General features: G+C 43.2%; 1 protein-coding gene across 1 annotated transcript in view; it reads right to left on the minus strand.

Annotated features, from left to right (window-relative positions):
• Positions 1-27669, minus strand: part of LOC147731455 (protein argonaute-3) — a 1378491-nt gene that overhangs the window by 793153 nt on the left and 557669 nt on the right. Inside the window, exon 6 of the mRNA XM_086956497.1 lies at positions 21497-21631. Within this exon, the coding sequence (XP_086812623.1) occupies positions 21497-21631 (135 nt within the window). The remainder of the gene's footprint in view (positions 1-21496; positions 21632-27669) is intronic.

Here is a 27669-nt window from a genome sequence, read left to right on the forward strand (position 1 = left end):
TAAACACTATAGGATATGGAAGAGGTTGGCTGATTATAGGGGCTTATGGCTGGAATCTCCGGTGGGGCGGGAGGCTACTGTGGAGACTGTATAACGAGTCATGTTAGAGGATGTATGTAAATTCTGGACTGAGAACTGATTTGCCGAATAGGGGAGACGGTGTAGTGTGTGTGTGGGGGGGGGGGGGAGGGGGGATCCAGAGGGGGGGGGGTTTAACATTATTAAGTTTGATATTGTTGCCTGACAAAATGATGTAAAGATTGCTACTTCATTGATGCCTTGTAATGACTGGCAGCTTACTCTGGAGTGCGAGGTGCTGCAATATATGTGCAATCTATCAAATAAAATCTGTTTAAAAAAAAAAAAGTGACTAGGGTACTAGCTCTTCCCGGATCTGCGCTTGCTGGCGCGGAAAAAAAGTACTGACGTCAGCGCATGAGGGCGGCATCTAAGTACTCCGACAACGTCATCCCGGCGATCGCAGAGCCGCAGACGACACCTACCGATGCGCAGGGGTACTGCTGACAAAAACTTCCCGGATCCAGTCTGACGCCTGGGGATATTCTAAGGTAAGGAATCCAACTAACGTGTTTCTTTCAGGATCCAACACTAGACGGCAGGAGTATGCACAGTATGTGTATCTACAGCCACACATGCCTCAAACATATATCTTCCTGTCTCTTGCACACATAATGGTTCCATATTTTAAAACTATAGTCTCTGGCCATGTAGCGGGGTCAGAGGTGAAGGGAATGTGGTAAGTGACTCTCTCTCTGCTAATCTATCCCTTACCTCTAGTGTCACTCTCGTGATCTAAGAGTACATCCCCCATGCGCTATTCTTCCTGGGCATCCACAGGACTTTACCAATATACACTCCTGCCACTGATTTGTCCATAAAGCACCACATTTTTTCTCATTCCATTTTAATCCACTCAATCAGATTTTTCAGTTGGGTGGCTTGATAACATCTCTTAATATATGGCATTCCAACAGCACCTCCTTCTTTAGTTGGTTTGTGCAAGGTCTAAAATGCTTCCTGTGTTGTCTAGGATCATCTGTATACAACAAACAATTGGTCCTCTGATTAGGAGCAGAGTCAAGAGGGTATGAGGGCCCAACAATAAAAGACCTCTAGAGTGCCGGGTCCGAGTGTCTAGGCGCACTGTTTTAAGAAGGGTATCAGTTTATGTGTAATGTGTGTGCTAAAGTAGCAGTGATTTGCATCCCTAACTGGGGACAGTGGTGTCAGCCCATTGAAAAAGGAACTGTTCTTAAGTTAAGTCACTTGTTCACTGGGCTGCGTGTGGTTCAGGGCCAGTGATTTGTCCAGGTTCACGCAGAATCCCAAGACTATGCCAAAGGACACTAATCCAGTCATGAAAGCCGTCAATCTGCCTTTGTGGTTGTCACCATGATGTCATCCATGTACATGGCAAGTTTATGTTCAGTAGAACACATATGGATCATCTTAATATCTCTGCAAATTCTGATATTTGTGGACAGACAATAGAGTCAGATTAAATATTAGGGAAAAGAGTGAGCACACCTCTACCTCGTTGCTTTACCAGTACTTGAAGTGGGAGCAGATACAGCAGTTGCCACACATCACTATGGGATTCTGATAATAGTTTGACATCCAGCTCCTAAATCTTGTTCCTAGACCAAATATCATGAGCATCTCAACCGTAAAAGCCACAAGCCTCGATCAGAAGCTTTTTTACGTGTCAAATGTAATCAGGAAGGCACTTTTCTTTTCCTTGTGGACAATGTCCAACAGATTGATGATGCTCTAGGTATGATCACTATTATTCTGACGGAATATAAATACTGCCCCTGTTGGACTGATAGACAGCCATTGTAGCTACTCCACTGTTTGATAATGTCTTCCTGGAAGTTCTAGCTGAGAAGGATGCACCCCATCTTGTTCAGGTCCAAAGCAAAGAACTATTGAAATTTCAGTCTGTGCCAATCTTTCTTCAACAGGTGTGACTCCTGCATCAAACAAATAACCCCTTAAGGGAATGTATTTAGTTTATGTCAGCCAGATACTTAGCTTGTGAATTCAGACCTTTTATGTTTAAGCTGATAAACGCAACCACATATAGTTAACACAGCACTGTAACGTGGGTCTCTGGTGTGTGTTCCATCCCCCTCTCAAAACCCCAACAAACTCATCTCCAATATTCGGCATCAATCAGACACTAACTCCTATAACATATCAATAATCGGACTTCTAGAAGTCTTTTCAGCCTCCTAGTGAGGCTAATTGTTGCAACTCTCAGATGGGGGATGGCACATGATAGAGCAAAGTCAAGGGAAATTCTTTGCTCCAGCCTCCCATGCAGTGCTGCGTTTCTTCTAACTGTGGCACAACACAAGGAGATGCCAACTCTGGGCACTCATTGTATTGGTGGTCCCTCAGTCTTGAAGCCAATTGGAAAAGTGGGTTGTCCGGTTCACCTCAACTGGATTCCTGTGAGGTCATGTGTACATTTTGACCATTTTCGGAAATTCTGAAATTTAGTTACATAACTAGCCAACTTTCAACGTACGGACAACATGGATAGCTGGATGTTTTGGCTGGTTTATGTTGAGATGCCTGCAGGGAATCCATGAGAGAAGTTGAGGTCATTATTTTCCTCAACAAGGTCCTATGTTTCTTTTTCATGACTGACGGGGTGGGTTTAGGGACCTTAACTTCTTACTTGTGTAACTGCAAACAAAAATGTTTTAAGCTTATGCGGTATGCAATGGCGCCTCTTCCGAGTGTGCGTTAGTTTGTGACTGAGTTGAATATCTGATGGTGCTATAGATGTGGGGCTACCCCTGGCACCTAAACATAGACACATGGTCACCAGATTAACAATGGGTCTGTGCACACATTGGAGGTGTATGTAGAGCAATGTGTAATGGTACATATTGCACCCTAAGTGACACGACCTGTGTTTACAAGATCCATTGGATCCAATTGCAAAGTGTTCAAACCCAAGTGACAGTGGAGTGTGGGCTCAACACAGACCACAAGATGCAATACTTCCTGGGCAATTAACCTCCAATGTTTCCCCGTGACACCAAGGGGATGGGCCCAGTTTGACATCAATCGTTTCGGGTACTACGTCCCTGTCCTCAGCTAATTTACTGAAGATGAGGGAGAGTCTCCTTGTATTGCTGAACTCCTCCTAATACATCCACATAAACAATGTCTTTGTCCAATGACATTTGATGCGACCATCTAATAGCACTGCCACACAACAATCCAATATGTGAATGCAATATATTCCCTGAACAAACGTGTCATCTATGTTTCACTTGTCTGCGCTGACAGCGTTGCCATAATCTTGTGCCACACCACCAGAATAATTATGCTCTGTATTGTCAGAATAACTGATGTTGCTTCTCCAAAGTAATGAACAAGTTACTTACCTTCGGTATTGCTTTTTCTGGTAGATACAATATCTGCCTGTGGATTCCTCACCTTGTGAATATCCCCTTGCGTCAGCAACATTCGGAAATTCTTTTTGTAGCTTCGCGCCGACGTGGATCCGGACGTCACAGAGGCACGGCACTGCTCGCGACTCCGCTGACGTCACCAACGCCTATAACAGGCCCACGCCGGCGTGATGACATTAGTTCCGCCCTTTTTTCCGTGCCTTCGAAGCACACGGACGGACCGATGACAGTAGACATAAACACAGTATACGCAGTATAGAAATCAAGGTAACACACACAGTGTGAAGCAAATGCAATAAAACATTTGAAATAAACAACTCCTTGACAATAAAATAATACATTAAAGAAACTCTGGCATAGAAGAGTGGACAACGGGGAGGCGGGTGGGTCAGTGAGGAATCCACAGGCAGATATTGTATCTACCAGAAAAAGCGTTACCGAAGGTAAGTAACTTGTTCTTCTGATAGATACATCTGCCGTGTGGATTCCTCACCTTGTGAATAGAGTCCCACAGCAGTCCCCACTCCCGGAGGAGGGTGTCCACTCTTCTAGACCAAGAAATCCTGAAGGACAGAGCGTGCAAAATGACCGTCCCTCCTCACTTCGGAATCCAAGCAGTAATGCTTCGCGAAAGTGTGGAGGGAAGACCAAGTTGCCGCTCTACAAATATCCTCTACAGGCACACCTCTAGCCAATGCAGAGGTCGAAGACTTAGCTCTAGTAGAATGAGCCTTTATACCCTCTGGTGGTTCCTTACCGGCCAAAGAGTAGCAGATCTTAATGCAGAGGACGATCCATCTCGACAAAGTCCTCTTATGGACCGCTCTTCCTTTCTTGCAGCCAGCAAAGCCAATAAAGAGCTGGTCATCCAATCGACAGTCTTTAGTCCTGTCCAAGTAAAAAGACACCGCCCTCTTGGGGTCAAGACGGTGTAATCTCTCCTCCTCCTTGGAAGGGTGTGGGGGAGGATAAAAAGTAGGAAGGGTAATGGATTGACCAAGGTGGAAAGGAGTCACCACCTTTGGCAGAAAAGCAGCCCTGGTCCTAAGAACCATTTGATCAGCATGAATGGACAGGAAAGGGGGCTTGGAACTAAGAGCTTGAAGCTCACTTACCCTCCTTGCCGAGGTTATTGCAACGAGGAAAACTGTTTTGAAAGTCAGGAGCCTCATAGGACATTTGTGAAGAGGCTCAAAAGGAGCACCCATTAAAAATGTCAAAACTAGATTCAAATCCCACTGAGGCACAATAAAAGGGGTAGGAGGGAACTTATTAGTTAGGCCCTTCAAAAACCTTAAAACTATAGGAGATTTAAACAGAGAAGGCTGGTCAGGCAAACAGATAAACGCCGACAGCGCTGACAGATAACCCTTCACCATGGCAACAGCAAGCCCCTGCTGTGCCAGAGAAAGGGCAAACTGGAGAACATCAGATAAATGGGCCCTCAAAGGGTCTATGGACTTCTCCCTGCACCAAACAACAAACTTAGACCACCTATAAGAATAGATGGACTTAGTGGAGTCACGCCTGGCTGACAAAATGACATCCACCACATCGTGAGGGAGAGAAAAAGAAATCAGGTTGCCCGTTCAATCTCCAGGCATGAAGGTGTAATGTCTGGAGGTGGGGGTGTAGAACCTGCCCCTCCATCTGAGAGAGGAGATCTGCCCTGTGAGGGAGACGGAGCGGCGGGTGAGAGGAGAGGTGGAGAAGGTCTGAGTACCACACCCTTCTTGGCCAATCCGGGGCAATCAATATGACTCGGGCCCGGTCTTGGCGAATTTTCCTCAGAACCCGAGGAATCAAAGGTATGGGAGGAAACGCGTAAAGGAGTTGCGAGCTCCAATTCAACTGAAACGCGTCCCCCAAGGCTCCTTGCATCGGATACTGGAGACTGCAGAATGACAGGCAGTGAGCATTCTCGTGAGTGGCGAACAGGTCCACCCGAGGAGTCCCCCACATCCGAAAGATGTCGTGAACTACCTCTGGATGGAGCCTCCACTCGTGATCGGCAGAGAACTGCCGACTGAGACTGTCTGCACGAACGTTCTGAACCCCGGCCAGATGTTTTGCCATCAGACAAATCTGAACCCAGGACCAGAGACGCAGAGCCTCTCTGCAGAGACACTGCGACCCTACTCCTCCCTGCTTGTTGATGTACCACATCGCGGTCGTGTTGTCCGTCAGGACCTGAACAGACTGACCGCGAAGGGAAGGGAGGAAGGCCTTGAGCGCCAGACGTATCGCCCGCAACTCTAGAAGGTTGATATGAAGCAACCTTTCCTCTGGAGACCAAAGACTTTTGACCTCCAGGTCCCCCAGATGAGCACCCCACCCGAAAGTGGAGGCATCCGATATTACTGTGGCAACCGATGGAGGAATCTGAAAAGGCTTCCCTTGAGACAGATTGCCTTCCACGCTCCACCAAGACAGATACGCTGCAGTTTCTCCGGAGATCTTCACCGACTCCCTGAGATCCCCATTGTGCTGATACCACTGCCTGCGGAGGCACCACTGGAGCGCCCTCATATGCCAGCGTGCATGGTTGACCAATAGAATGCATGAAGCCATCAGACCGAGCAGGCGAAGGACCTTCAGGACTGGAACGACCGCTCCATTGTAAAACAAAGGAATCATCTCCTGTATGTTGCGAATCCTTTGAGGGGGAGGGAATGCACGACACACAGTAGTGTCCAGTACCGCACCTATGAACAGGTTGCGCTGTGAGGGCACCAGGTGAGACTTGGGTACATTTATCAAAAAACCCAACCTGTGCAACAACTGAGTTGTCTCTTGCAGATGATGGAGCACCTTCTCCGGTGACTCCGCTTTGATCAGCCAGTCGTCTAGATACGGAAACACATGTATCCCCGTTCTCCTGAGATGAGCCGCCACCACTGCCAACACCTTGGTGAAGACTCGAGGCGCAGTAGTAAGACCAAACGGAAGGACCACAAACTGGTAGTGTTGTGACCCAACCGTAAAACGGAGATAATTTCTGTGCGACTTCAAGATGGGAATATGAAAATACGCATCCTGCAAGTCGATCAACACCATCCAGTCTTCTTCCAGCAGCGCTTGAAGAACCTGCGCAAGAGTAAGCATCTTGAACTTTTCCTGTTTCAGGTAAAGGTTCAAGATCTTGAGATCCAGGATTGGCCGAAGCCTGCCATCTTTCTTGGGGATCAGGAAATACCGGGAGTAGCACCCCTGACCCCTTTCCTGCTCTGGAACCACCTCTATCGCACCTTTTCGGAACAGAGCCAGGACTTCTTCCTGCAGGAGAAGCAGGTGGTCCTCCGAACAATAACCCTGGCAAGGAGGGTAATTGGGAGGGAATTCCTGGAAAGGAAGTGCATACCCATTCTCTACAAGATTGAGAACCCAAAGATCTGATGTTATTAATTCCCAATCTTGTAGAAAATGAGTACGCCGACCCCCCACTGGGCCCACATGATCCGGAATGGCGGATCTAGGGCTGCTTTGCTGCGTTGGCCGGGGGTTGGGAAGGAGAGGAGGAGGAGGAGGAGGAAGTTTGACGACCTCTAGGGCGGGATCTTTGCCTGCCCCTGTATGACTTGTACAGCGTATTCTGCTGCTGTTGAGGCTGCTGCTGGGATGGTCTGTAAGAACGAAAGGAAGATCTTCCAAACCCCCTGAAGTGTCTACCAGTAGTACCTCTGGACTGAAGACAAAAAAGATTTTGCAGTGGCCCTACTGTCCTTAAAACGTTCCAAGGCAGCATCAGCCTTCTTGCCAAACATCCTGAGCCATCAAAAGGCAAGTCCATCAAAACAGACTGGACGTCTGCAGAGAACTCCGATGATTTAAGCCAGGCAGCCCTCCTAGTGGCCACGGAGGAGCCCATGACCCTTGCCACCGAATCAGCAGTGTCCAGACCACTCTGAATCACCTGTCTCGCAGCTGCTTGAGTGTCTGATATCACTTCCTGAAAATCCTTCCTGTCATCCTCAGGAATTTTCGGAATCAGCTGCTTGACAGAATCCATCAAGGCATGGATATACCTTCCCATCAGACACGTTGCGTTGGTTGACTTTAACGCCATACTGGCTGATGAGAAAACCTTCTTGGCACTCTGATCTTGCTTTCTGGATTCTTTATCCCCAGGAACCTGTGGAAAAGCACCAGCAGATTTCTTTGAGCAGGCAGCTTGCACCACCAAACTCTCAGGCAAGGGATGAGTTGATAAAAGCGCAGGGTCCTCAGGTGCAACTCTGTATCTCCTCGCCACTGTTCTAGAAACTGCAGGAGCAGATAAAGGTTTCTTCCAAACCTCATAGATGGGCTCAGATAAGGCCTCGTTGAAGGGTAACATAGGTTCAATAACTGACGAGGGTGAATGAAGAACCTCAGTTAAAATATTAGGTTTATAATCAACAGTGGGCAGAGTAATAATCAATAAACTTGCTGCTTTTTTTATAACGGTGTGATAAGGCACCACATCCTTCGATGGTACATTTGACACTGAAGCCAATTCCCACTCAGGCGACAGTTCAAGCCCACTGGCCTCACACAAGTCTTCAAAAGGATCCTCAGAATCCTGTAACTCCCCTTCTTCAGTATCTGAATATTGACATCTTTTCTCTTCCAGAAGTCTCTGGGTCTTTCTCCGAGATCTTTCCTTCACAGCAGAAGTCAACGGATTCGGAATCGACTCCGACGGGGTCGGTGCCGGCTTCGAACCCGAAGTCGGATGAGGTTTTTCAATACGAGGTCGGGCAGAATCCTGCCTCGGAATCGTAGGCATCGGCGTCGATGAGACTGGCGTCGATGGAGTCGGCGTCGTGCGCTTCGGCGTCGACGACACCGGTGGTGTCGGAAAATGCCAATGCGGTGGTATAGCCGGCATAAAAGGCATGAAGGGCGCAGGGGCGTAAGCCTGGGGAATACCCAAGATAAATGCCATTGGACCCGTGGGACCAACAGGTGCACCAGACGGGAACATTGCCCTGGAACAGACACCAAACATGGCGTTCAGGAACTGAGAAGGATCCTGACCTGGAGTTGGAAATTCAGGATATGGATCTCTGGGCCGTTCCTGAGGAGGTGGAGTCGAAACGACGTCGACCTCTTCACCGAGTCCAGGAACCGGGGTCGACGAACCCGCAGGCATCGGAACTTCGACTTCACCAGCCCCCTGCTCCTCACCTTCATCCTCCTGACCAGAAGGATTGGATGGAACCGGAGAATGGACCTGCTTCTGAGATTCGGGTGAATCCGGATGTGAAGCCTCACCAACAGAGTTATGTTCCGACTCCGAAACCTCCACTTCCTTACTCAGAAGTTTGACCTGGGACTTCGGTCTTGAACTAGAGTCCTTTCCGGAGTGATGACGTGACTCATGGCTCCTCTTCTTATGTTTCTTCCTCGAAGACTTCGAAGCGTGAGCCGAAGACGACTCCGAGCGTGACCTCGAACGAGACCTAGACCTCGATCTCGACCGACGAGTTCGAGACTTCGAAGACTTTTTAACTTTCTTATTTTTAAGTTATGCCACAAGGAGTTTCGTCTCTCTTTCTCTTAACGCCTTCGGAGTCATCTTCTTGCAGCAAGGACAGTCCTCGACGTCATAGTCGGAACTTAAACACCAAACACAGCATTCATGAGGATCGGTGATAGACATAGTCTTGCCACATTCGCCGCAAGCCTTAAATCCAGTTTTCTTCGACGACATTTCGAAGAATATAAAGATAGACACAATAATAGGATAATAGTAACAAAGTTACTGTAAAGCTACAGTACGATCCCTGAAAACCGTTAGCTTCGACGACAACGCATTCATGAGGATCGGTGATAGACATAGTCTTGCCACATTCGCCGCAAGCCTTAAATCCAGTTTTCTTCGACGACATTTCGAAGAATATAAAGATAGACACAATAATAGGATAATAGTAACAAAGTTACTGTAAAGCTACAGTACGATCCCTGAAAACCGTTAGCTTCGACGACGCGGAAAAAAGGGAACTGATGTTATCACACCGGCGTGGGCCTGTTATAGGAGTCGGTGACGTCAGCGGATTCGCGAGCGGTGCCGTGCCTCTGTGACGTCCGGATCCACGTCGGCGCGAAGCTACAAAAAGAATTTCCGAATGTTGCTGACGCAAGGGGATATTCACAAGGTGAGGAATCCACACGGCATATGTATCTATCAGAAGATGCGTTACTGTATTTCGTTATGTTGAATAAGGAATTATGTCTGTACTTGTCTGAAATGTGCCGGTTAGATGCCCGCAGTAATGATGCATTACTGTATTTGCCTTTTTGGATTTGGAATTAGGAACCGTGTTTGTACTTGCTTGTACATGTATGATATGTGCTGGTTAAATATCTGGCACACCCCTATTTCCGTGACTCTCCTCTATCTACTCTTTTAACTGTTGTTTACCTACACTCTGAGGTCAGGTTTATACTTAATGAGCAGAGACTTGGTCTCGTTCCACAGTCAGTGTAGTGGCTTCCATGCCCCTACACACACGATTTTCCTTTACCTCGCTCATGTTAATTCCCATGCACCTCCATACACTAGGAGTTGACTTGCATCTAGATAGCTACACAGTTATGGTATTTTCCTCCATTCGCAGTTGCACTAGTGTAGTGCTAGAGGCCCTCTTGTGGTTTGACACCCTGTGATGACCTTTGACTGACATTATTTTAATTAACTTTAGTGTGTTATTTTATCCTAGTTTGGTATCAGAGTGGGGACCGACGCGTCTACCTCGGAGCGTGGACCCCAGTTGCTGAAGCTCTCAATCACAGCTGTTTAACTTCCCCAGTCAGGAGTGGGCTGAGATGCAGTGTTTGCACCAGGTGAAGTATTGTGTTTTAGTTATTGCCATTGTGATGTTTGGCCAGAGGCTTTGATCATTGATGTGTTTTCTTTGTGATGTGTGAGTGAGTCAAGGTGCACCTCCAAAGTAATCATTTGATGTATATATAGCATTCTGATACCTTGCAGGATGTCCCAGTATATTTGCTTGAGTCTTATCTCATATTATTTGCTGTTTGTTTGTTTATTCATCAGTATTATTCATGCATTATTATTGCTTGCATATAAACATATATATCTCTTTATGTATTTGAATGTTCTGCATTTGGCATCTGGGAAATCCTTTCTGTTAGAGAGAATTGTGTAAAATAAAAACCCAAGCATTATTCTAAAAGAGAGAGTCCTGGCATTTTGTAAAATAAAACGCTTTTCGAAAGTTGCTGTGTTAAAGTCTTTTGCTTCGCCGGGTGTTGAGCCATCATGTGGGAGCTGTATTATCTGATAGGCGCAAGCAAGACAACTTGGCGTCACTTGCCAGGATTCGAAAAGAAAATAAAAAGGGGAAAATGCTCTCTAAAATGCCTATGTTTTCAGTTGCAAAGTCCCAGATGCCAACTGAGTTATTTGAGAGGGAAATTGCCTCTCTTATAGCGGGAAAACAACTTGGAATTTCAGACAGAAACAGTGGTATAATTGTGAATGCATTGTTTAGCATGCATCAAAAATTTGAAAATTTAGAAAAAGAATGTAGTGAGCTGAAACGAGAGTTGGCTGACGCTCAGTTTGAAATCAAGTCTTTGAAAAAAGAGTTGAACATGTACCAAGCTCCGACGCGGTTTGATTTGAAAGGCTGTTTAGATAGCCAGGATGAGTCATTTGTGAAAAATGTGAACTTAGAGATGTGGCCACTTAATCTGAAGGTTTCACAAGAGGTCTTAATTAATTCTTTTAAAGACGTTGCTCAGCAAGAAATGAATTTGAACCGAGAAAATGTGAATGTGCAAGAAGATAAACAGAACAGTCTGTTAGAATTAGTGATCGTTGGTTGCAGGTATAAATTAGACATGTCAGTGAATGATGAATCTTGCTCTACATGGAAAGACGCTATTTTGAAAAAAGAAATGTAGGGTTACGGAACCCACACTACTCCCCACTCCCTTGTTGGCCATTCTGGGATACTCTAAAACCCTAAGGAAAGAACACAGACGACTGGTAGACATGGCCTTTCTCGTCGCCAGGTGATGCGTAGCTCTCTCTTGGATGCGCGGCCCGGTGCCAACACTCTCCCAGTGGACTAAGGAGATGACATATTGCTGTACGCAAACTGAATTATATAATGACTTTCTGAGTCCTCATCCGCCCCCCCTCCCTAACAGGCCTAAGAACTTCTGGTCTAAGTTTCTGGAGAAGAGGCCCACACGGGACACTCTGGGCGAAGAAGAGTTAGAACTATTACGCAGGTGTAGGGGTCGAATGGGGATTCACCCCACATGCTAGAGGGACGATAGGTTAATATGTAGGACTGACCGCGGAGACCCTGGACTGCGATGGTTATCTGGAATGTTATGCCCTTAGTGGACTTTTAATTGTTATGCAAAGTGTGCCTTTATTCTTATTATGTGCCTCTATAGATTATTTCTTCAGATTTACTGTCATCCTTACTGACTGGTGTTTGTACATTGCACTGTCACAGATTGATGCTACTGTCTTTAGTGCTTGTCGTTTTTCTAAAATGCCAATAAACATATTAAAAAAAATGCAGCAATGTGCTTTTGAATCAATCTGCACAACAGACTGTGCAGTATGTCTTGAAAGTATGGCCAATTCAGAAAGGATACAGTGAATTTGATGTGCCAGGTCAGGAGCAGTGTGCTATTTTTAGTAATTGTGAAACACAGGGAAAGAAAAGTATGCTTTTAAAGTTGTGGACAGTAACATTTTCCAATCCAAGGCAAATACAGATGCTTTTGTGCTTTTGTGTATTGAAAGACACTAGGCAGATGACAATAAGACATATTGTGATTCCAATGCAATGGGACGAAGCAAATGTGATAAAGTGGCATATACAGAGAGAAACTGCAGTTTTGCATGAACAGTTACTGCAGGCCCCAATGGAAAGTCCTGGGGTGGTATTTGAGACACAGGACTCCCTAGTGAAGTGGCAGATTGTACTGCAAAGTGCAGCTACTGTGCATGCTTATATTCCTATACATTCGTTAGGCAGAACCTTTAATTCCCTTACAGATGAAAAGGCTAAAATCTTGAAGACAGAGGTGGTGACACACGATTCAGATTTGTTGTGCATGACTAAATACGAGCACCTAGGTGAGAAAGACCATACAAACAGGTGGGCAGAGAATGAAGGGATGCATATCCCCTTTATGTGTCAGTATGCACAAGACAGACCAGTCCCACAGAAGGTGAGGGGTGAGTTGAAGAAAGGAAAATTACCGGAGCGGACAGAGTAGAAGGATTGCCTTGGGCTTCTGCCAATTGATAAAGGGAGCACGTATTCAGAAGTGAGTGGAAAAATAGTCAGGAAGGAGACTGCCCCAGCCCTTCTTACTGTGCAGGGAAAAGGAGAGTTTAATCCTAATACCAAGAATGCAGAGGCTAAAGTGTGGGTAGAATTCTGGGATAATTCCCCAGAGCTAGCAGAGAACCGTGCAGACAGGAATGATAATATGGTGCCTTCCAACACAAAACAGAGAGAAGAAAACTTTTTGAAAAAAAAAAATGTTTACAAGAAGAGTGATGCTTGTTTCTTTTCCAGATCATACTGCGGCCTGATGTCCCTGTCCTGTGAGTGGATGCCTGTGTATGTGTGCCCCGTGTGGGTGCAACCCCTCCACTCCCCTGCCAACCCTGGAGTGATCACAGGATGGTGCAAGCTGACATCCTGTGGCTGAGCAAGCCAGACAGACCTGCTTAGCCAAGAATCATGAACTGATTTCATAAACATGAAGTAAAACACAGTTATAATTTTGAATGCAAGAAGGATGTGTGTCTTTCACACTGAAGGACATTATTTGTTCTTCAAATGCTAGTTACTTTGAAAAGAAAGAAAATTGTGAAATCGCAAATGAAGATGTTTTCGTTCTTTGAATTAAAGATAAAAAGAAGATGATGCCTTTATTTTTTTTTTAGCACAAAATATATAAGTTTGGCTGCTTCAACAGTAGAAGTTCCAGATTAGCCATTTGAGACATTAGGAGCATCACTGAGTTCATATGCTTGATTCTATTTGTGCATTTATTTTGTGTATCCATCAAACATTTATTCTTGCTGAGTATCCAGATACGCATGAACTATTTTTACATGCTTTGAAATGATTGTTCCTTGTTTTTATGATTTCACTGTTTTAATGTGTGTTTCAATTATACTTGTGCTTTCAGTCTAAAACATGAGTCTATAATATTACTGCTTTAACATGTTTCAATCATAGTTGTGGTTTCAGTTAAGAAGTTCAGTTTTTCATAGTTGTGCTTTCAGTTAAGAAGTTCAGTTTTCAATCATAGTTGAGCTTTCAGTTAAGAAGTTCAATTTTTCACTCATAGTTGTGCTTTCAGAAAAGAAATGCAGTTTTTTGATATACGTATGTAATGATAGTCAAGGGTCATGGAGTGGAATGTAGTGCTAGAGGCACTCTTGTTGTCTGACACCCTGTGTTGACCATTGACTACCATTATTTTGATTGACTTTAGTGTGTTAATTTATCCTAGCCTGAATGTACAACGTCCTGCATATGCCTGTTTCTCTTAAAAGCTTCTTTCTTGTAATCTTGCAGTCTTTCAGTGGGAGCTGTCACGGAGAAGGACAGCCTTGCCGAGAACAGAACAAGTGGAATGTGCATTTGAAAGAGTGAAATGGGAAAGAGAGAGGTGTGGAACTGACTTTTTGGTCTCAAAGAGCAGTGTTGTGAGCAGTGATGCACACATGTGCTCAGTGTTATACATTGAAAAATAAAGTATGTGATTCTATAAGCAGTTGTGCAAATTTGTGCATTGTGTTGTACATTGATGAGAATTATGAAGTTCTTACTATTGGCTGTGACATGGCCTCATGTCATCTTTTTTTCTGATTCTGCCTTGCTTGAGCTTTATCTGCGCGCACAGCAGCGCTTGCAAGTTGTTTGGGTTAATCACTTTCAAGGATTGTTTTTGTGTAATGTACCCGGAAGGCTTTGTGAGCTTCATCAAGATAAAGGCTGGAATATGCGTGATTTGGAGAGGAGGACATGAGAACTCCTTCCTGCCATGGTAATGCTTGCTTGGAACCTGGCCAGTTCTGGTAAGATTCCGCTGGCATTGGGGGAGGTCTTTCTCGAACCTTCTAGTGTAATTTGAGATTATAAAGCTGAGGGTTGTTGACTTAGAATCCAGGAGTTTGGAATCCGAGTGGGAACGGACGAGTCTACCTCAGAGCGTGGACCCTGGTTGCTGAGGCTCTCAATCATGGCTGTTTAACTTCCCCAGTCAGGAGTGGGCTGAGATGCAGTGTTTGCACCAGGTGAAGCATCTAAAAGAAAGACAGTCCTTGCATTTTATAAAATACAACCCTTTTCTAAAGGTGCTCTGTTAAAGTCTTTTGCTTTGCCGGGTGTTGAGCCATCGTGTGGGAGCTGTATTATCTGATAGGCGCAAGCAAGACAACTAGCCTAAGAGATTTCGGTAGTCTACCATTTTATTGCACAACTCATTTCCGGTCGGCGGTTACGGACCACAGTTGGCATTGTAGTCGTTGCACTTCCTTGATCTACAAATGAACGCCCTACGTGGGGACCGCATGTCCGGTCTACTCCACTGTTGTCCTCACAAGCAGCGGACCCACTACACGAGTCACAGGTGAGGTTCCAGACTCCATAGGTGCCCGTTTACTTATGCTGGCCACCTTATTCTGTGTACCCATTTTGCATTACTCCACATTCAATCTCTCCAGCTCCACTCGCATGTACCCCGACCTGGGCCCTGCACTGGAGCCTTTCGCTACACAGGAGGTATTCTCCCGCTTTTCTCTACAACTACATTGAAATGTACGTCCTCAATGCCAGATATGCCTGGTGTCTCGGGTGTTACTAGGACGATGCGACTCGTTGATTCCCGTCCTGCCTAACATCTTCCAGTCCAGTGTCTCACATGACCTTTTTCTTTTACTTTGCAGTGAAGCCAGACCCGGCTCCACCCTAGAGTCCTCATTCCAGGACCGACCAGAAACTGTAGGACAATTGTATTTCCCTAGACAGCAGGGACGGAAGTATAACCGGCAGCGAGGTGAGGCACCTCTCTTCAACTTCCTCACGTGTTCTCCGGCAATTTCATTTCCCACCCAGAAGCCACCTTCACCATTGATGCTTCTCACCCTTCTTTCCGCCATTTCCCTAGATCTTCCAAAAAGTCCTTTGAAGCTTGACAATAAGGTAGGACCACGCACCCGAGTGCCGCCTTCCGTAAGCACTTGCTGCACTTGTAGCTCACCTTAAGCCACTTATTCCTTGGCTCCAGTCTAGACTACCCTCCCGTTGCATCGCTTTTTCTTGCACACCGCCCTTCTTTTTCGCCCGCACCCCTACTCTTCACCATACCTCATGATTCTGTCCCCCCCGCCCAGCGCATTAGCACACACCTTCCTTCTTTTCCGTTCTCCTCATCCTCTCACCCGTGTGTCTAGCCTCCCTCTCGCCATTACTAAGTGGTCACAATGATCTTCACACAAATGTACTGTGTTCGCACCATGAATGTACTTTACGCCGGTAATCTTGAGATAATACTTCCGCTCACCAGTACCACAAACACTGTCACTTGGGTTTCAACACTTTGCAAATGGATCGAATGGATCTTGTAAACACTGTAAACACAGGTTGTGTTACTTAGGGTGCATTACTCACCATGGCACTGGTCGCCTTGTAAGACTGTAACTATCATCCTCGGGTTGAAGTGTCTGATTATGTCTTATTGTACATCCTTTCAGCCCTGAAGTATAGGGGTTACCCCCAGACGAAACACGTGTTGGCTGGGCAACCGTTGGAATTTTTTTTAAAAGAAGAACAATCATTACTCCTGAATGTTTGTGTATTTACAATATGCACCGTGTTAAAATTGCTACACCAACCCATGTGAATCTATGAGATAGAGAGATTGCTCTACATACACCTCCAATGTGTGCACAGACAGATTGTTAACTTCTTACTTGTGACTTATATCCATTTCTCTTCTGTTTATTGCTAGCATATCACAATTTATTAGTGAACTCTGTGTACTCCCTGCCTTCAGCCTTCCTTTCCAGGATTTCCAAGATTCTCTTAGATTGATTCAGTGAAACTACCTGAATGAAACGATTTTGCGATTCACAAAAAAAGTTTAAATAGATGCTCCCATTTATAGGAGATCTGGTTCTTCTGCAGGAATACCAACACTGGGAGGAATGGTCTCCTCTTCTGGAGTCTGTAGTAGTAGCATGGGAGGAAAGGCATATAAACATTTTCACAACAATTGATCAAAAGGACATTACCAATCCATTCTGTGAATCAGGAAGCAAAGTCTGAACTTTTGTCGTCTCTGCTGGTGAATTAGTATATTTACAGGTAATCCCACTTGACAAATGATGCTTACAAACTCACGCAGAACACGCTTGTGGCGCCCTTTGAAGATAGTGATCAAGGTGCTGGCTGACAATTCTTCGACCCAGTAAGGCTTCAAATGCCATAATTAACATCTGCAGTACCAGTAATTGCCAGTTGGTTTGTGCTTTGACTGACCATTTTCTTGAATTTGCATCCCTCTTTTTTTGAAGTAGTATATTGCTAATGAACAGTTAGTTTTACCTACAATGGAATTGTTAAAAAAAAACAGGAAGAAGGACTTTAGGTTTTGATACAGCTCCAAATTAAATGATGTCCTCTTTTTTCAGGGGAATCTACCCAAGGTTAAGGTATTCTCTTCCTGAAAAATGGTCATGTTTTACTAAGTGGTGATATTGTTTTAGGATGCAATGTTGCATTACTGTTCATGATCCACATTGGTTGCTTTCATTCATAATGATTTTTTTCGTAATCTTGATTTTTAAACTTTGCTATTATGAAAACAATACACCACGACTAAACATGACCTTGTACGCCTCACTGGGTTCTCATTGGACGATGGGGCTAATACTTTATCCCCATTGACCAGCGCTATAACCAATAGCGAGTGTTTACACACGTTGTAAAACAATCAGAGGTCGCTTTTCCATTGACGGACTCCTCGCGAGCAAAGTCTTGCTTACGGTCCGCTGGGATTCGATGAGAGTCCCACACATCGTGGGCGGTCTGTGTTAAATTGATGTTTCCTTTCAGGTCCGCCTAACCTGTATTTACACGGATCTCCCTATCCGTCTAGTTACCTTCCCCTCGACTCAGTAGGGGTGTGAGGCACCGACGGACAGGTGAGTGCGCTAGAGACTACAAACAAAAGATACTTATACTCTCGCCTCTACTCTAGATTGTTACAGCAAGGCGGTTTACAATTTAACTAATGACAGTTAGATATTTCATCTTGAGAACTTTGTTTTTAACAAGCTAAGTGACTAGAAATTAGTTATTTTGACGTGCAGTTCTCTTCTCATTGATCTGTTACCTATTTTGTGCAGATCTCCTATTTGTTCAACCTAATAGGTGTCATTCAGGTTATTGAGCCAATGGTCTGGCCTTGTTTGTTAAACAACTACAGACGCTAGTCGTCATTTTCTCCCCACAAATTGAACTGATGAATGTCTTACACACCTTTTTGAACATCGGCTGGCTAGACCAGCACGGACTGTTGTTCTGTATTTCTGCCTCTTTAAAACATCAGGAGATCTATGAAATGGATCTATATCATACATAAGCTGAAGTTATGATATTTTTCTCCTTCTTCCAATTTCTTCAGAGCGGGCCTCATTACCTGAGCGAGCGCCAGGCGAGGTGAGGCCACCCCCAAGCAAATTTTGGGTGAGTGATTATATAATTAACATTAACTGAGCAATGACTCCGTGGTTGCTATATGTCTCATCACATATATGTTGTTTTCATACTTACATAATTGGTATATGTGTCTGTCTTCACTATTTTTGTGTTTTAGGAGCGGAGCTTTTGTACACACCATGACTTCATTTCCTACCACAAAGTACACACACGTATGGTAGGTTTATTGCCTTTGCATGGTATGTACTTTTCATTGTACTTTTCACTAATCTTCACAGTTGCAGTAGTGTTACAATAGGTCCTGAAGAAAGCCTTTTTAGGCTGAAACATGTCGACCAACTAATTCATCTATGGATGGTAATATCTGTTTTCATCCATCCACACTCTGCTTTTAATCTTGTCATCATGGTGACCGCCTGAATAAAATTAACCACTAGGCACCATGCTAGTCAATTTTAAATCACCACTTTCTATTTAGCACACATTTTATTTGAGCACTGCAACGTTTTCATCTCCCACAGCTCTTGATACACTGCTGTCTGGCTTTCCATCACTGGTGGATCCAATACTAGAAGTTATCCTCACATTCTTTCATGGTGAGGTACCTAGTGGATACCAGTCTGTATTCTAAAACCCCAGATGATGATGTTCCGCCAACGGGTGGGCTGATGGGTTTACTTTTCCTATTCTTTGCTCTCCCACACTTATAGTTTATACATACACTCATCCAGTAGAAAACAGACACATTTTAGCCACTATAGACCGATAGCACCCCTTTATGTTTCTTACTAGTTAGATTAGGGGTAGGGTGCATATAGGTCTTTAACCACATCAGTGCTAAGAGAATTCCCCTGCAGTGCTGTAACTCCAGGATCCCCATTGTTCATGACGAGCTCAGCTCGTCACGAGCACACGACCAGTGTATTGCATGACGAGCTGAGCTCGTCATGAGCAGCGAAGGGGTTAATCTCTTATTCCCCTCAGACCCTTTTTTCACTGTTGTCTCTTGTAGTTGAGATTAAAAGGACATCAGTTTTTAGAGATCCTAATTAAAACAGACAGGACAAATTAACTGAAGGTTTAAATGCCAATATATGTTGCTGTTCAGTGGCATCATTGTTTCCCTGAAAGAAGTGTTGCAATGTATGTCCTGAAGCAAACTACTCTTGTATTCATCTGCTTTTTTCTTTTAAAAATGGAAGCACTCCTGACTAAAATTAAAACTTTTTTTCACTTCACTTTATTCAATAAGTCTGAATGGCTCATTTTAAAAGGAAACAATAAATACAATTGCTTGAATTTTGGCTGCAGATAAGCACTCAAATTAATAAAAACCTTTTAGATAAAGTATTCGGTTTGTAAAATTCTCTGAAATGTTGCTGATGAGCAGAGATATTTAATGTTAAGAGCGGATGTATTTTACGATGTGCGACAGCAATTAATTCTATTTAGAATGACTCAAATAAGATTGTGAAGTCTACGTTTGGTCTTTAGTTGCTGCAGTGGGATATGTCTGTGTTAGTGGATCAGCAAGACAAAATTATCACAACCACTACTTATGTAAAGCAAAGGCTGTAAGAAATACGTTACAGGAGCTAGCAATAGTAATATGGCAATTAACAGTTTTGAACGTGAGGGACTTTGTTCACATAAGTAATGATTATCTTTAATATTGCTGTTAAAACATTCCTCTTTACCTTTTCTCATGAAGCCTGCTGCTTATCAATTATCCCATTAGGAGGGCTCTGGTCAGCTATGCAAGTCTGCCTTTTTGATGTAATTTAATACTCTCCTGCTATGCAGGGTTCTATAACATCCCATACACAGGCCTATAATCGCAGTGTCCTGAAGACTCGCCACTATAATGCAAAGCGAAATGATGTTCCATACAAACCTGTTTATCTGTAGGTACCTCACGTGACCGCAAGGCAAGCGGTTAGCAATATTAATCTTGGATATGAATGATGAATCTAGCACACTGTAAAACTATCTTGAAGAATGTGTGTTATTAGGACTCTGAACAGCAGATCTAATCTGAAAACAAGACCTGCTTTCTCTTGTTGTATTTTTTATGAACAATTCAATTGTTTTATGAACAATTCAATGCGTAGAATTGTTTAAGCCTATAAACGTTATTTCCTACAAGAAGTAGCTGATGGCAACATTCAGAATAACAAGTCAACATTTATCATTCTGAATACTATGATAATATATTGCTGAACAATGCTGTGACAACGTTAAGACATCAAATTATTTAAAAATTAATAACAATTCTGAAGGTGTCTACATGCTGGTCAATGAATATTTGAACTCAGATGAAAATAATAAGATGTGGAACTGCAAAAGACCAACCCCCAAGCAATGGTTAAAGAAAGGCTGCAGATACACAACATTACATTTTCCCAATGTCTTCTAATATACAAGCCAAATTATCAATGTGTGATTTGATAAATCATGTGTGAGGACATTCATGTGTCCAGGTATGCACACTAGCTTCAAGTGTCAACCCATAGCTAATTACTTTTTATTGGGTCACCGCTTGTCTGCTGCTTGACAATACTGCAAATGCATTGCTTTGAAGTCCTAGTATGCACCTTTCTAACATTTAAACCAAAGAGAATTGAGCACGCATGCGCTATCCAATGTAAGGTAGGAGGTATATTGCTTCAAGTTGTTAGTCTTTCAGGCTGCGTATAGTCTGGTAATGTGTAGAAGACAGTCATCCAGGTAAATTCAGAAAATATGGGTAGCTGATATGCTTGATGTGTGTAAGAGCATTAGGCCATGATAAGCGAGAAAGTAACTCATTTTGATGACTCAGGATATGCCCGCTGTGCAGGCACAACAGGTAAGGAGATACTGACGATCCGATTTAAGGTTTAAGGTGTAGTACTTCAAGTTGCTAGTCTGCATGGTTGCGTCTAGGCTGATGCAGTGTAGAATACAGTTATTCTGGTAATTTCAGACAATATAGGTAGTAGGTATGCTAGAGGTGTGCAATTCAATATCTATAGCTATGCTGAAGATGCTGCAGTGCAAAAGTGTGCTGAATAAAGGAATTTCTTCTACCATGATCAATGGCTTTTGAAGGCACAACTCAATTTGAAATCACTACAGATCAAGTCCGTAAGGATGAGAGTAAGCGCGAGTGAGTGAACGAATGTGTGTAAATATGTAAATGAGATACATTTATCCTCATAAAGAAACCTATACACCATAAACCAAATTTAGTGACTAGCTGATAAGCTTAATCTGTATATATGACCAAAACAATAGGACAATGTTCATACAATAACAACTACACACATCTGTTTGACTCACCCTTTATCTCTTTGGTGAATTTAACCCGATGAGAATCTGTCAGAGGTCTAGGTTGTTCATCAATGTTATGAATATCGAGCACTTCACACATGAACTGGATAACAGGTTGTGCTTTATAGAAGGCAGTGGCAGAAACTGGGGAAAAACAATCTCCTTTTTAAGAACAGCTTTTAACATTGTTCATACACAATCAATATATTTGGTTTTAAGGCTATTTCATGTTATGTATAACATAATGTATTTTTTTATTGTATTCACTGCTTACTTCACTGTGGCGTTTGAATTCAAATTCTTCAAGTTTCTTTGAATAAAAGGTCAAGGAGACAAAGTTCTAACGAATTTCTATTTTACTCTTTAGACATTTAAATATCAGTGACTTATGTTAACGTGGCCTTTTTCAGTTTGTTCCTTTGTCACTAGAGTTACTTGGCCTCATCTACCACGCCTTGTTAAGAAATTAATTGAAAGTGGCACACACCAAAATAGTAATGCTTTCATAAGTGAGGTGTTGTGAAATTTAGGGCTATTTACATTCTAATAAAACTAAAAATAAACAATTCTGCCGTACTCTTTCAACAAAAGAGCTTCATGATGTTTTCATAATTGTTCACTTCTCAACTTGAATCTGTATAATTGAAGGTAAAGAGTAGTAATATGACATATGTGGTCATTAATAATCAGTTGTAAACCCATTTTCTACAGAGAGAAAGGTAATAACACAATGAACTCGACGCAACAAGCCACATGGTATATTTATATTTTCAAAAAATCTATATGTATGCATACATAGACACTGGAATAATCTAAATTACCACTAGGTGTCAAGACATCCAATATAGCCAATTCCAATCAGCTTGAAATTATCCAATCAGAATGCCCTACTACTGTTTAACCCCTTCGATGCGGATGACAAAGCCAGCTCGTCATGGGCATTACCTGCGCTGCGCGCATGACGAGCTGGCTTTGTCACGAAAGCCGCGATTTTTAAATTTCAGCGCGCAGCGGGAAAACCCGCTAGCGTGCATGCCGTTAAAAAGGTCGATTTTTACAGCTCTTAAAAAAGAAACTGTACTAACTGCCAAATATTTAATGTAAAAGAATTCCAGAATCTAAGATCAATCACTGATAATCTTTCATCTCACCTCCACTTAAATTTTGACCAAGAAATTCAGAGGAGATTTAGGTTGAGGTATGAGAATTCTATCTTTCTTAGTGAAGAGAAATATGCAGAAAACACTTTATAGCTGGGAAGTGGATCATTTTGACAACAGAAGTAAATGCAACTTGTGAATTTCCCTTGACATGTCTTCTTTTAAACAGGCTATTGTGCTCCCCTTCCTAAAAAAAAAGCTGCAATCGGGTCATTCAGAAGTGAAGAACTACACCATCTTTTGTTTGCCTCTAGTATTTTATTAATATCTACTCAGTACAGTTTCAAAAGCTTTATTCGATCATATAAAACCAACCATAAAAGCACATAAAATACATCACAGCAATACAGGCCAGTTACAATGTTAAGAACTTGCAATCACTAACGGAAGAGGACACATGTTAATATATCATAAGATCAGGTCTTATCGGTTATTTGATTAATTGTGAAGACCATACTTTTCCTGACAGACACAGATTTCAGAATCAATACAGCTGTAAAAAAACACACATCCGGATCATCAAGTGCAAATAAAAGCCTCATAGCAGTTTTGATTGTGGACACAGAGTATTTTTTTAAAAGCGGCTTAAGATAGGCTATACGAAGGTACAGGTGCAATGGACAAATAAGTAAAAAGTGCTCAGTGCTCTGCTTCGAAATTCCATCACATGGGCAGGAGATGGATGGGTGCTTTTTTATCGAGGGGAAAGCCACCAGTTTATGTACGATGCCCAGTCTTAACCTGGTAAGGACATACTGGTGCGATTGCTTAGTAACCACTTTCAGATATTTTGAAAAGCCAGAACTATTCAGATTGTTAGAACAGTAAAATTGATGGGTTGGGAACTGGCTGGCGGCCTCACCGCGCAATTTAGCTTTAACCCCCACATAAATATTTTTAAGCTCCTTTTTTGGGATATCAGTAGCACTAGCAGGGTCTGCAAAGACATTCAGGTCAAATATGTCTCTGAATGATGTTATGACATAATTAAGCCATGGGATCAGATTACAATTATCAAGGCGTAGGGAATCATTAATGATTCTCCTGGTAAAACCAGTTTCTTCCTTGGCCCAAATCGATCGCCAGGTCATTAGCGGTCGTAAACCAATGAGATCCGTCAAAAAGACCAAGCCAAATTCATTATGAGCCAACCCGGTAGGGGCAGATGTTGGAAGGCAAAGTAGCCTCTTTAAGAAACTGTTTTCCTCCACTTGCAGGTCCCCATGACGGCAAGGACCCCAAACACCTGATCCATAGAGTGCAACTGGGGCACATCTATGGCGATAGACATGCAACATATCGTATATACTTCTACTTCCTAGTTTGGAGGCAAATTTGAAGACACCAAAAGCACTTTTGCCCATCTTAGCCTTAACGTTAGATATTTCCTGGGTCCACGTACCATTACTATTAAAAGTGATGCCAAGGTAGCAGAATTTATCAACCACTTGAATATTCTGGTCTTCAAACTGAAAAGTACGTAATTTCCTGACCTTCTTCCCACACACCATAATAAAAGTTTTAGAGTTATTAATCTTTAATTTTCTCCCCCTAATAAAATCTGAAAATCTGTCCATCAGTCTCTGCAGACCGATAGGGGTGCTGGAAAGGAGGACCGTATCATCTGCATAAAGCAGCACGGGGGTCGCATGGCCCTCAACTAACGGTGCATCAGAATTGACCGATTTCAGCTCTATATCGATAGCATTGATGAAAAGGGAAAAAAGGAGTGGGGCAAGAACACATCCTTGTCTGATACCTGATTTGACTTTGATGTCATTAGTGCATAGCCCCGCTTGACCAAATCGGATCCGGGCTGTTAATTTAGTGTACAATCTGGCCAAAAAATGGATGATGGCAACTGGGGCACCCAGTTCTAATAGTGTAGACCACAGTAGCTCATGGTCCACCAGGTCAAATGCACTGGATAGGTCCGCAAAGCAAAGAAACAAAGAACCATGCTTGGCCCGTGTGTATTTACCTACAATCAGGTCTAGATTGATGCACTGCTCAATAGTACCGAGGCCCTTGCGAAACCCATATTGGGAATCAGCTAGAATTCCATTGGCCTCTGCCCATTCCTCCAGGCGCACCAAAAGTACCCTACTCATTATTTTCAGGGAGGAGTCAAGAAGGGAGATAGGACGGTAGTTCTTAGCATAGCATCTATCTCCCTTCTTATATATAGGAATAATTATAGACTCACCCCATGTAGAGGGAATGTTTTCTGCAGCTGCCGCATTAAAAACTTTAGTCAAAAAGGGGGCACATAACAATATATCAGCCTTATACAAATCAACAGGCATCCCGTCTGGCCCCGGGGCCTGCCCTCCCTTGCTATTACGAATGGCTTTATCCACCTCCAAGACTGTGATATCAAGGGGTCGTTTTTTGCTACAAACATCAGGCTCAGGACAAATAGTAGCTTCTCCCCCTGGATTAAAAATGCCGATGAAATGCAAGACCCAACTTTCCTCACTAACCTGAGCTTTTAGAACAGGGTATTCATCCTTTTTGAGGAAGGGACTATTTACAGTATCCCAAAAGAGCTTACTATCAGGGAGCTCTGCCGCCTTGGAAAGATTGTCCCAGGCTTCCTCACGTAGCTCTTGCTTTCTACGTTTCAAGTGATTTTTATAGGTTGCCCTGAGAACTGTAATCGCTCCCTAGTCCCTGATACTACTTGTTAGGGCTTGCTTTAATTCTTGGAGGGACTTGGTGCAAGCTCCATCAAACCACCCTAAGTTGGCCCTCTTACTACAGACCTTGGTAATTGTTAATATCTTTTTAGTTAACTCATTAATCTTCTTAAAGCCAGCAAGAATGCATGCAGCGCCTGCGTCAGCATCTAAACAACTCTGCAGCTCCTGTAGACTAGCCGCCACAATTTTTGTCAGCAACCTCTCTGAATTGTCGCTACACCACTTAATCCTAAAACCGTTTGGCCTACAAGGGGCTATTTAATCAACAGTCCTTCGAGTAGCTTGGTCCTTCAGTCCCCAAATAAAAATGGACATAGTGATACAATTATGGTAACTAAGGGCCAAGTCTAAAATAATCGGGATAGCACAGAGAATACAAGTATTCTCGGTAATCAACACATGATCAATGACTGTGGCTGAGTTCCTTCCAGTAAAGGTCGGGACAGGATGACCCTCACTATCTTTTGCAGGCTGGTAAATTAGCAGTTCAAATTTAAGCAGGAGTGAATTAAGCGACTCTCCATGCAGGGTATGTGTGAAATGAGCACAATCCTCCCCTCTTTTTCCGTCAAATCCACAAACATTCATAAAAGAGAAGGGGCTCAAAGAAATATTAAATCCCCCGCCCCCCAAATAATATCAAAAGGGCCTGAGTTGGTGTCACATAAATTATCCAATGGGTACTCTAGTTCTTTAACTACTAGAGAACTAGAGGAATCAAACACGTTATTATAATGGTTGATCAATAGAACGTTACGGCCCCCAGTGTTTTGCAACCAAAGTACTTGTGAGTGAGACCCAATTTTTGTATAAGATTTGACTTGCGCCGGGAAGTTTACAGAAAGTAGTATCAAGAGCCCCCCTTTAGCCCTGCCCATGGTTGAACTCTGCGCAGGGAGGTTATAAGAGACATACCCATCAAAAATGATCTGTTCCGTAGACCACGTCTCTTGTAGACAAAGAATATCATAAGTATTAACAAGCTCCAGCCAGCCAAGGGATTCTTCTTTTTTGCGCCAACCGGCAATGTTCCAGCTTACGAATTTATATCAAGGAACCAAGGAATTCAGAGGAGATTTAGGTTGAGGTATGATAATTCTATCTTTCTCAGTGAAGAGAAATATGCAGAAAACACTTTATAGCTGGGAAGTGGATCATTTTGACAACAGAAGTAAATGCAACTTGTGAATTTCCCTTGACATATCTTCTTTTAAACAGGCTATTGTGCTCCCCTTCCTAAAAAAAAAGCTGCAATCAGGTCATTCAGAAGTGAAGAACTACACCATCTTTTGTTTGCATCTAGCCTCTAGTATTTTATTAATATCTACTCAAATGTGAGCTTTCCTAGAGAAGGTCGACATCTTCAATCTTTCTCATTTGGGCTTTTGATCAGCCCACGGTCACTGTGGCCTTAGATGGTATCAAATTAGCGCTGGACTGGGGAAGTGGCACTGCTCTGAAACCTTTGAATCTGCCTGCAGCTTTAGACACGGTTGCCCGTCCAGTGCTCTCGGTTCCACATTATCACTCAGATGTTATAGTCATTATCATGTAGAAAGCTTTGGGTCTCATCACTCTGCTCTACACGTTTGAATAAGTGCACTGCCTTGATAGCTGCATTTTTTAGAACTTTTAGTCTTTCTGTCAATTACTACAATAACCAACTTCTATTACAGTTAGGCAGCTCTAATGACAATGACGCTGTCAGCTTTTAATCATGACTGATTCGTTTAGAAAATTGGATGGGCACCAATACACTGAGTTTAACTCTTATATAACAGAGTGCAGCTAATTGGTAGCTGGCTATAAGTGTGGACACAGCCCTTGTGACCTGACCCATGTGATCTCTTCCATTATCAATTGGCACCGTCTGTAATTTAGGCTTCACATCTGACTTGGTTTTGTTTTATTTCACAAGTAAACAAAATAATTTTACTTGCTTCTTCATGATTAAAACTCTTAGGAAAATTCTTAAGTGTCTAGACTGTGTTGATTGCAGAATGCTTATGCATGCTGTGACTTGATTTTACGTTAATGGCCTTTATTTGAACATTGGACTACAGATTATACAGGAGGGAGCACCAACAGTTTTTTTCTGTGTAAAACCAGTCACAAAGAGAATTCTCTTCAATAACCTCTGAATGACACACTGTACTATCAATGCGGCTGGCAAACCATATCTCCACAGGAGATTCACATTTACTTTCCTGCCCAAATTTTTCCTCTTGCGATCAACTTAACATCTCCGCCATAAAGACAGCTCAACTTAACTTGCAGTATTTCACATCTTGCAGCCACATATTGGCACAAGCAACCATCA

This window comes from Lissotriton vulgaris, chromosome 2_1, assembly GCF_964263255.1.
Source record: "Lissotriton vulgaris chromosome 2_1, aLisVul1.2, whole genome shotgun sequence".
NCBI classification, from domain to species: Eukaryota; Metazoa; Chordata; class Amphibia; order Caudata; family Salamandridae; genus Lissotriton; species Lissotriton vulgaris.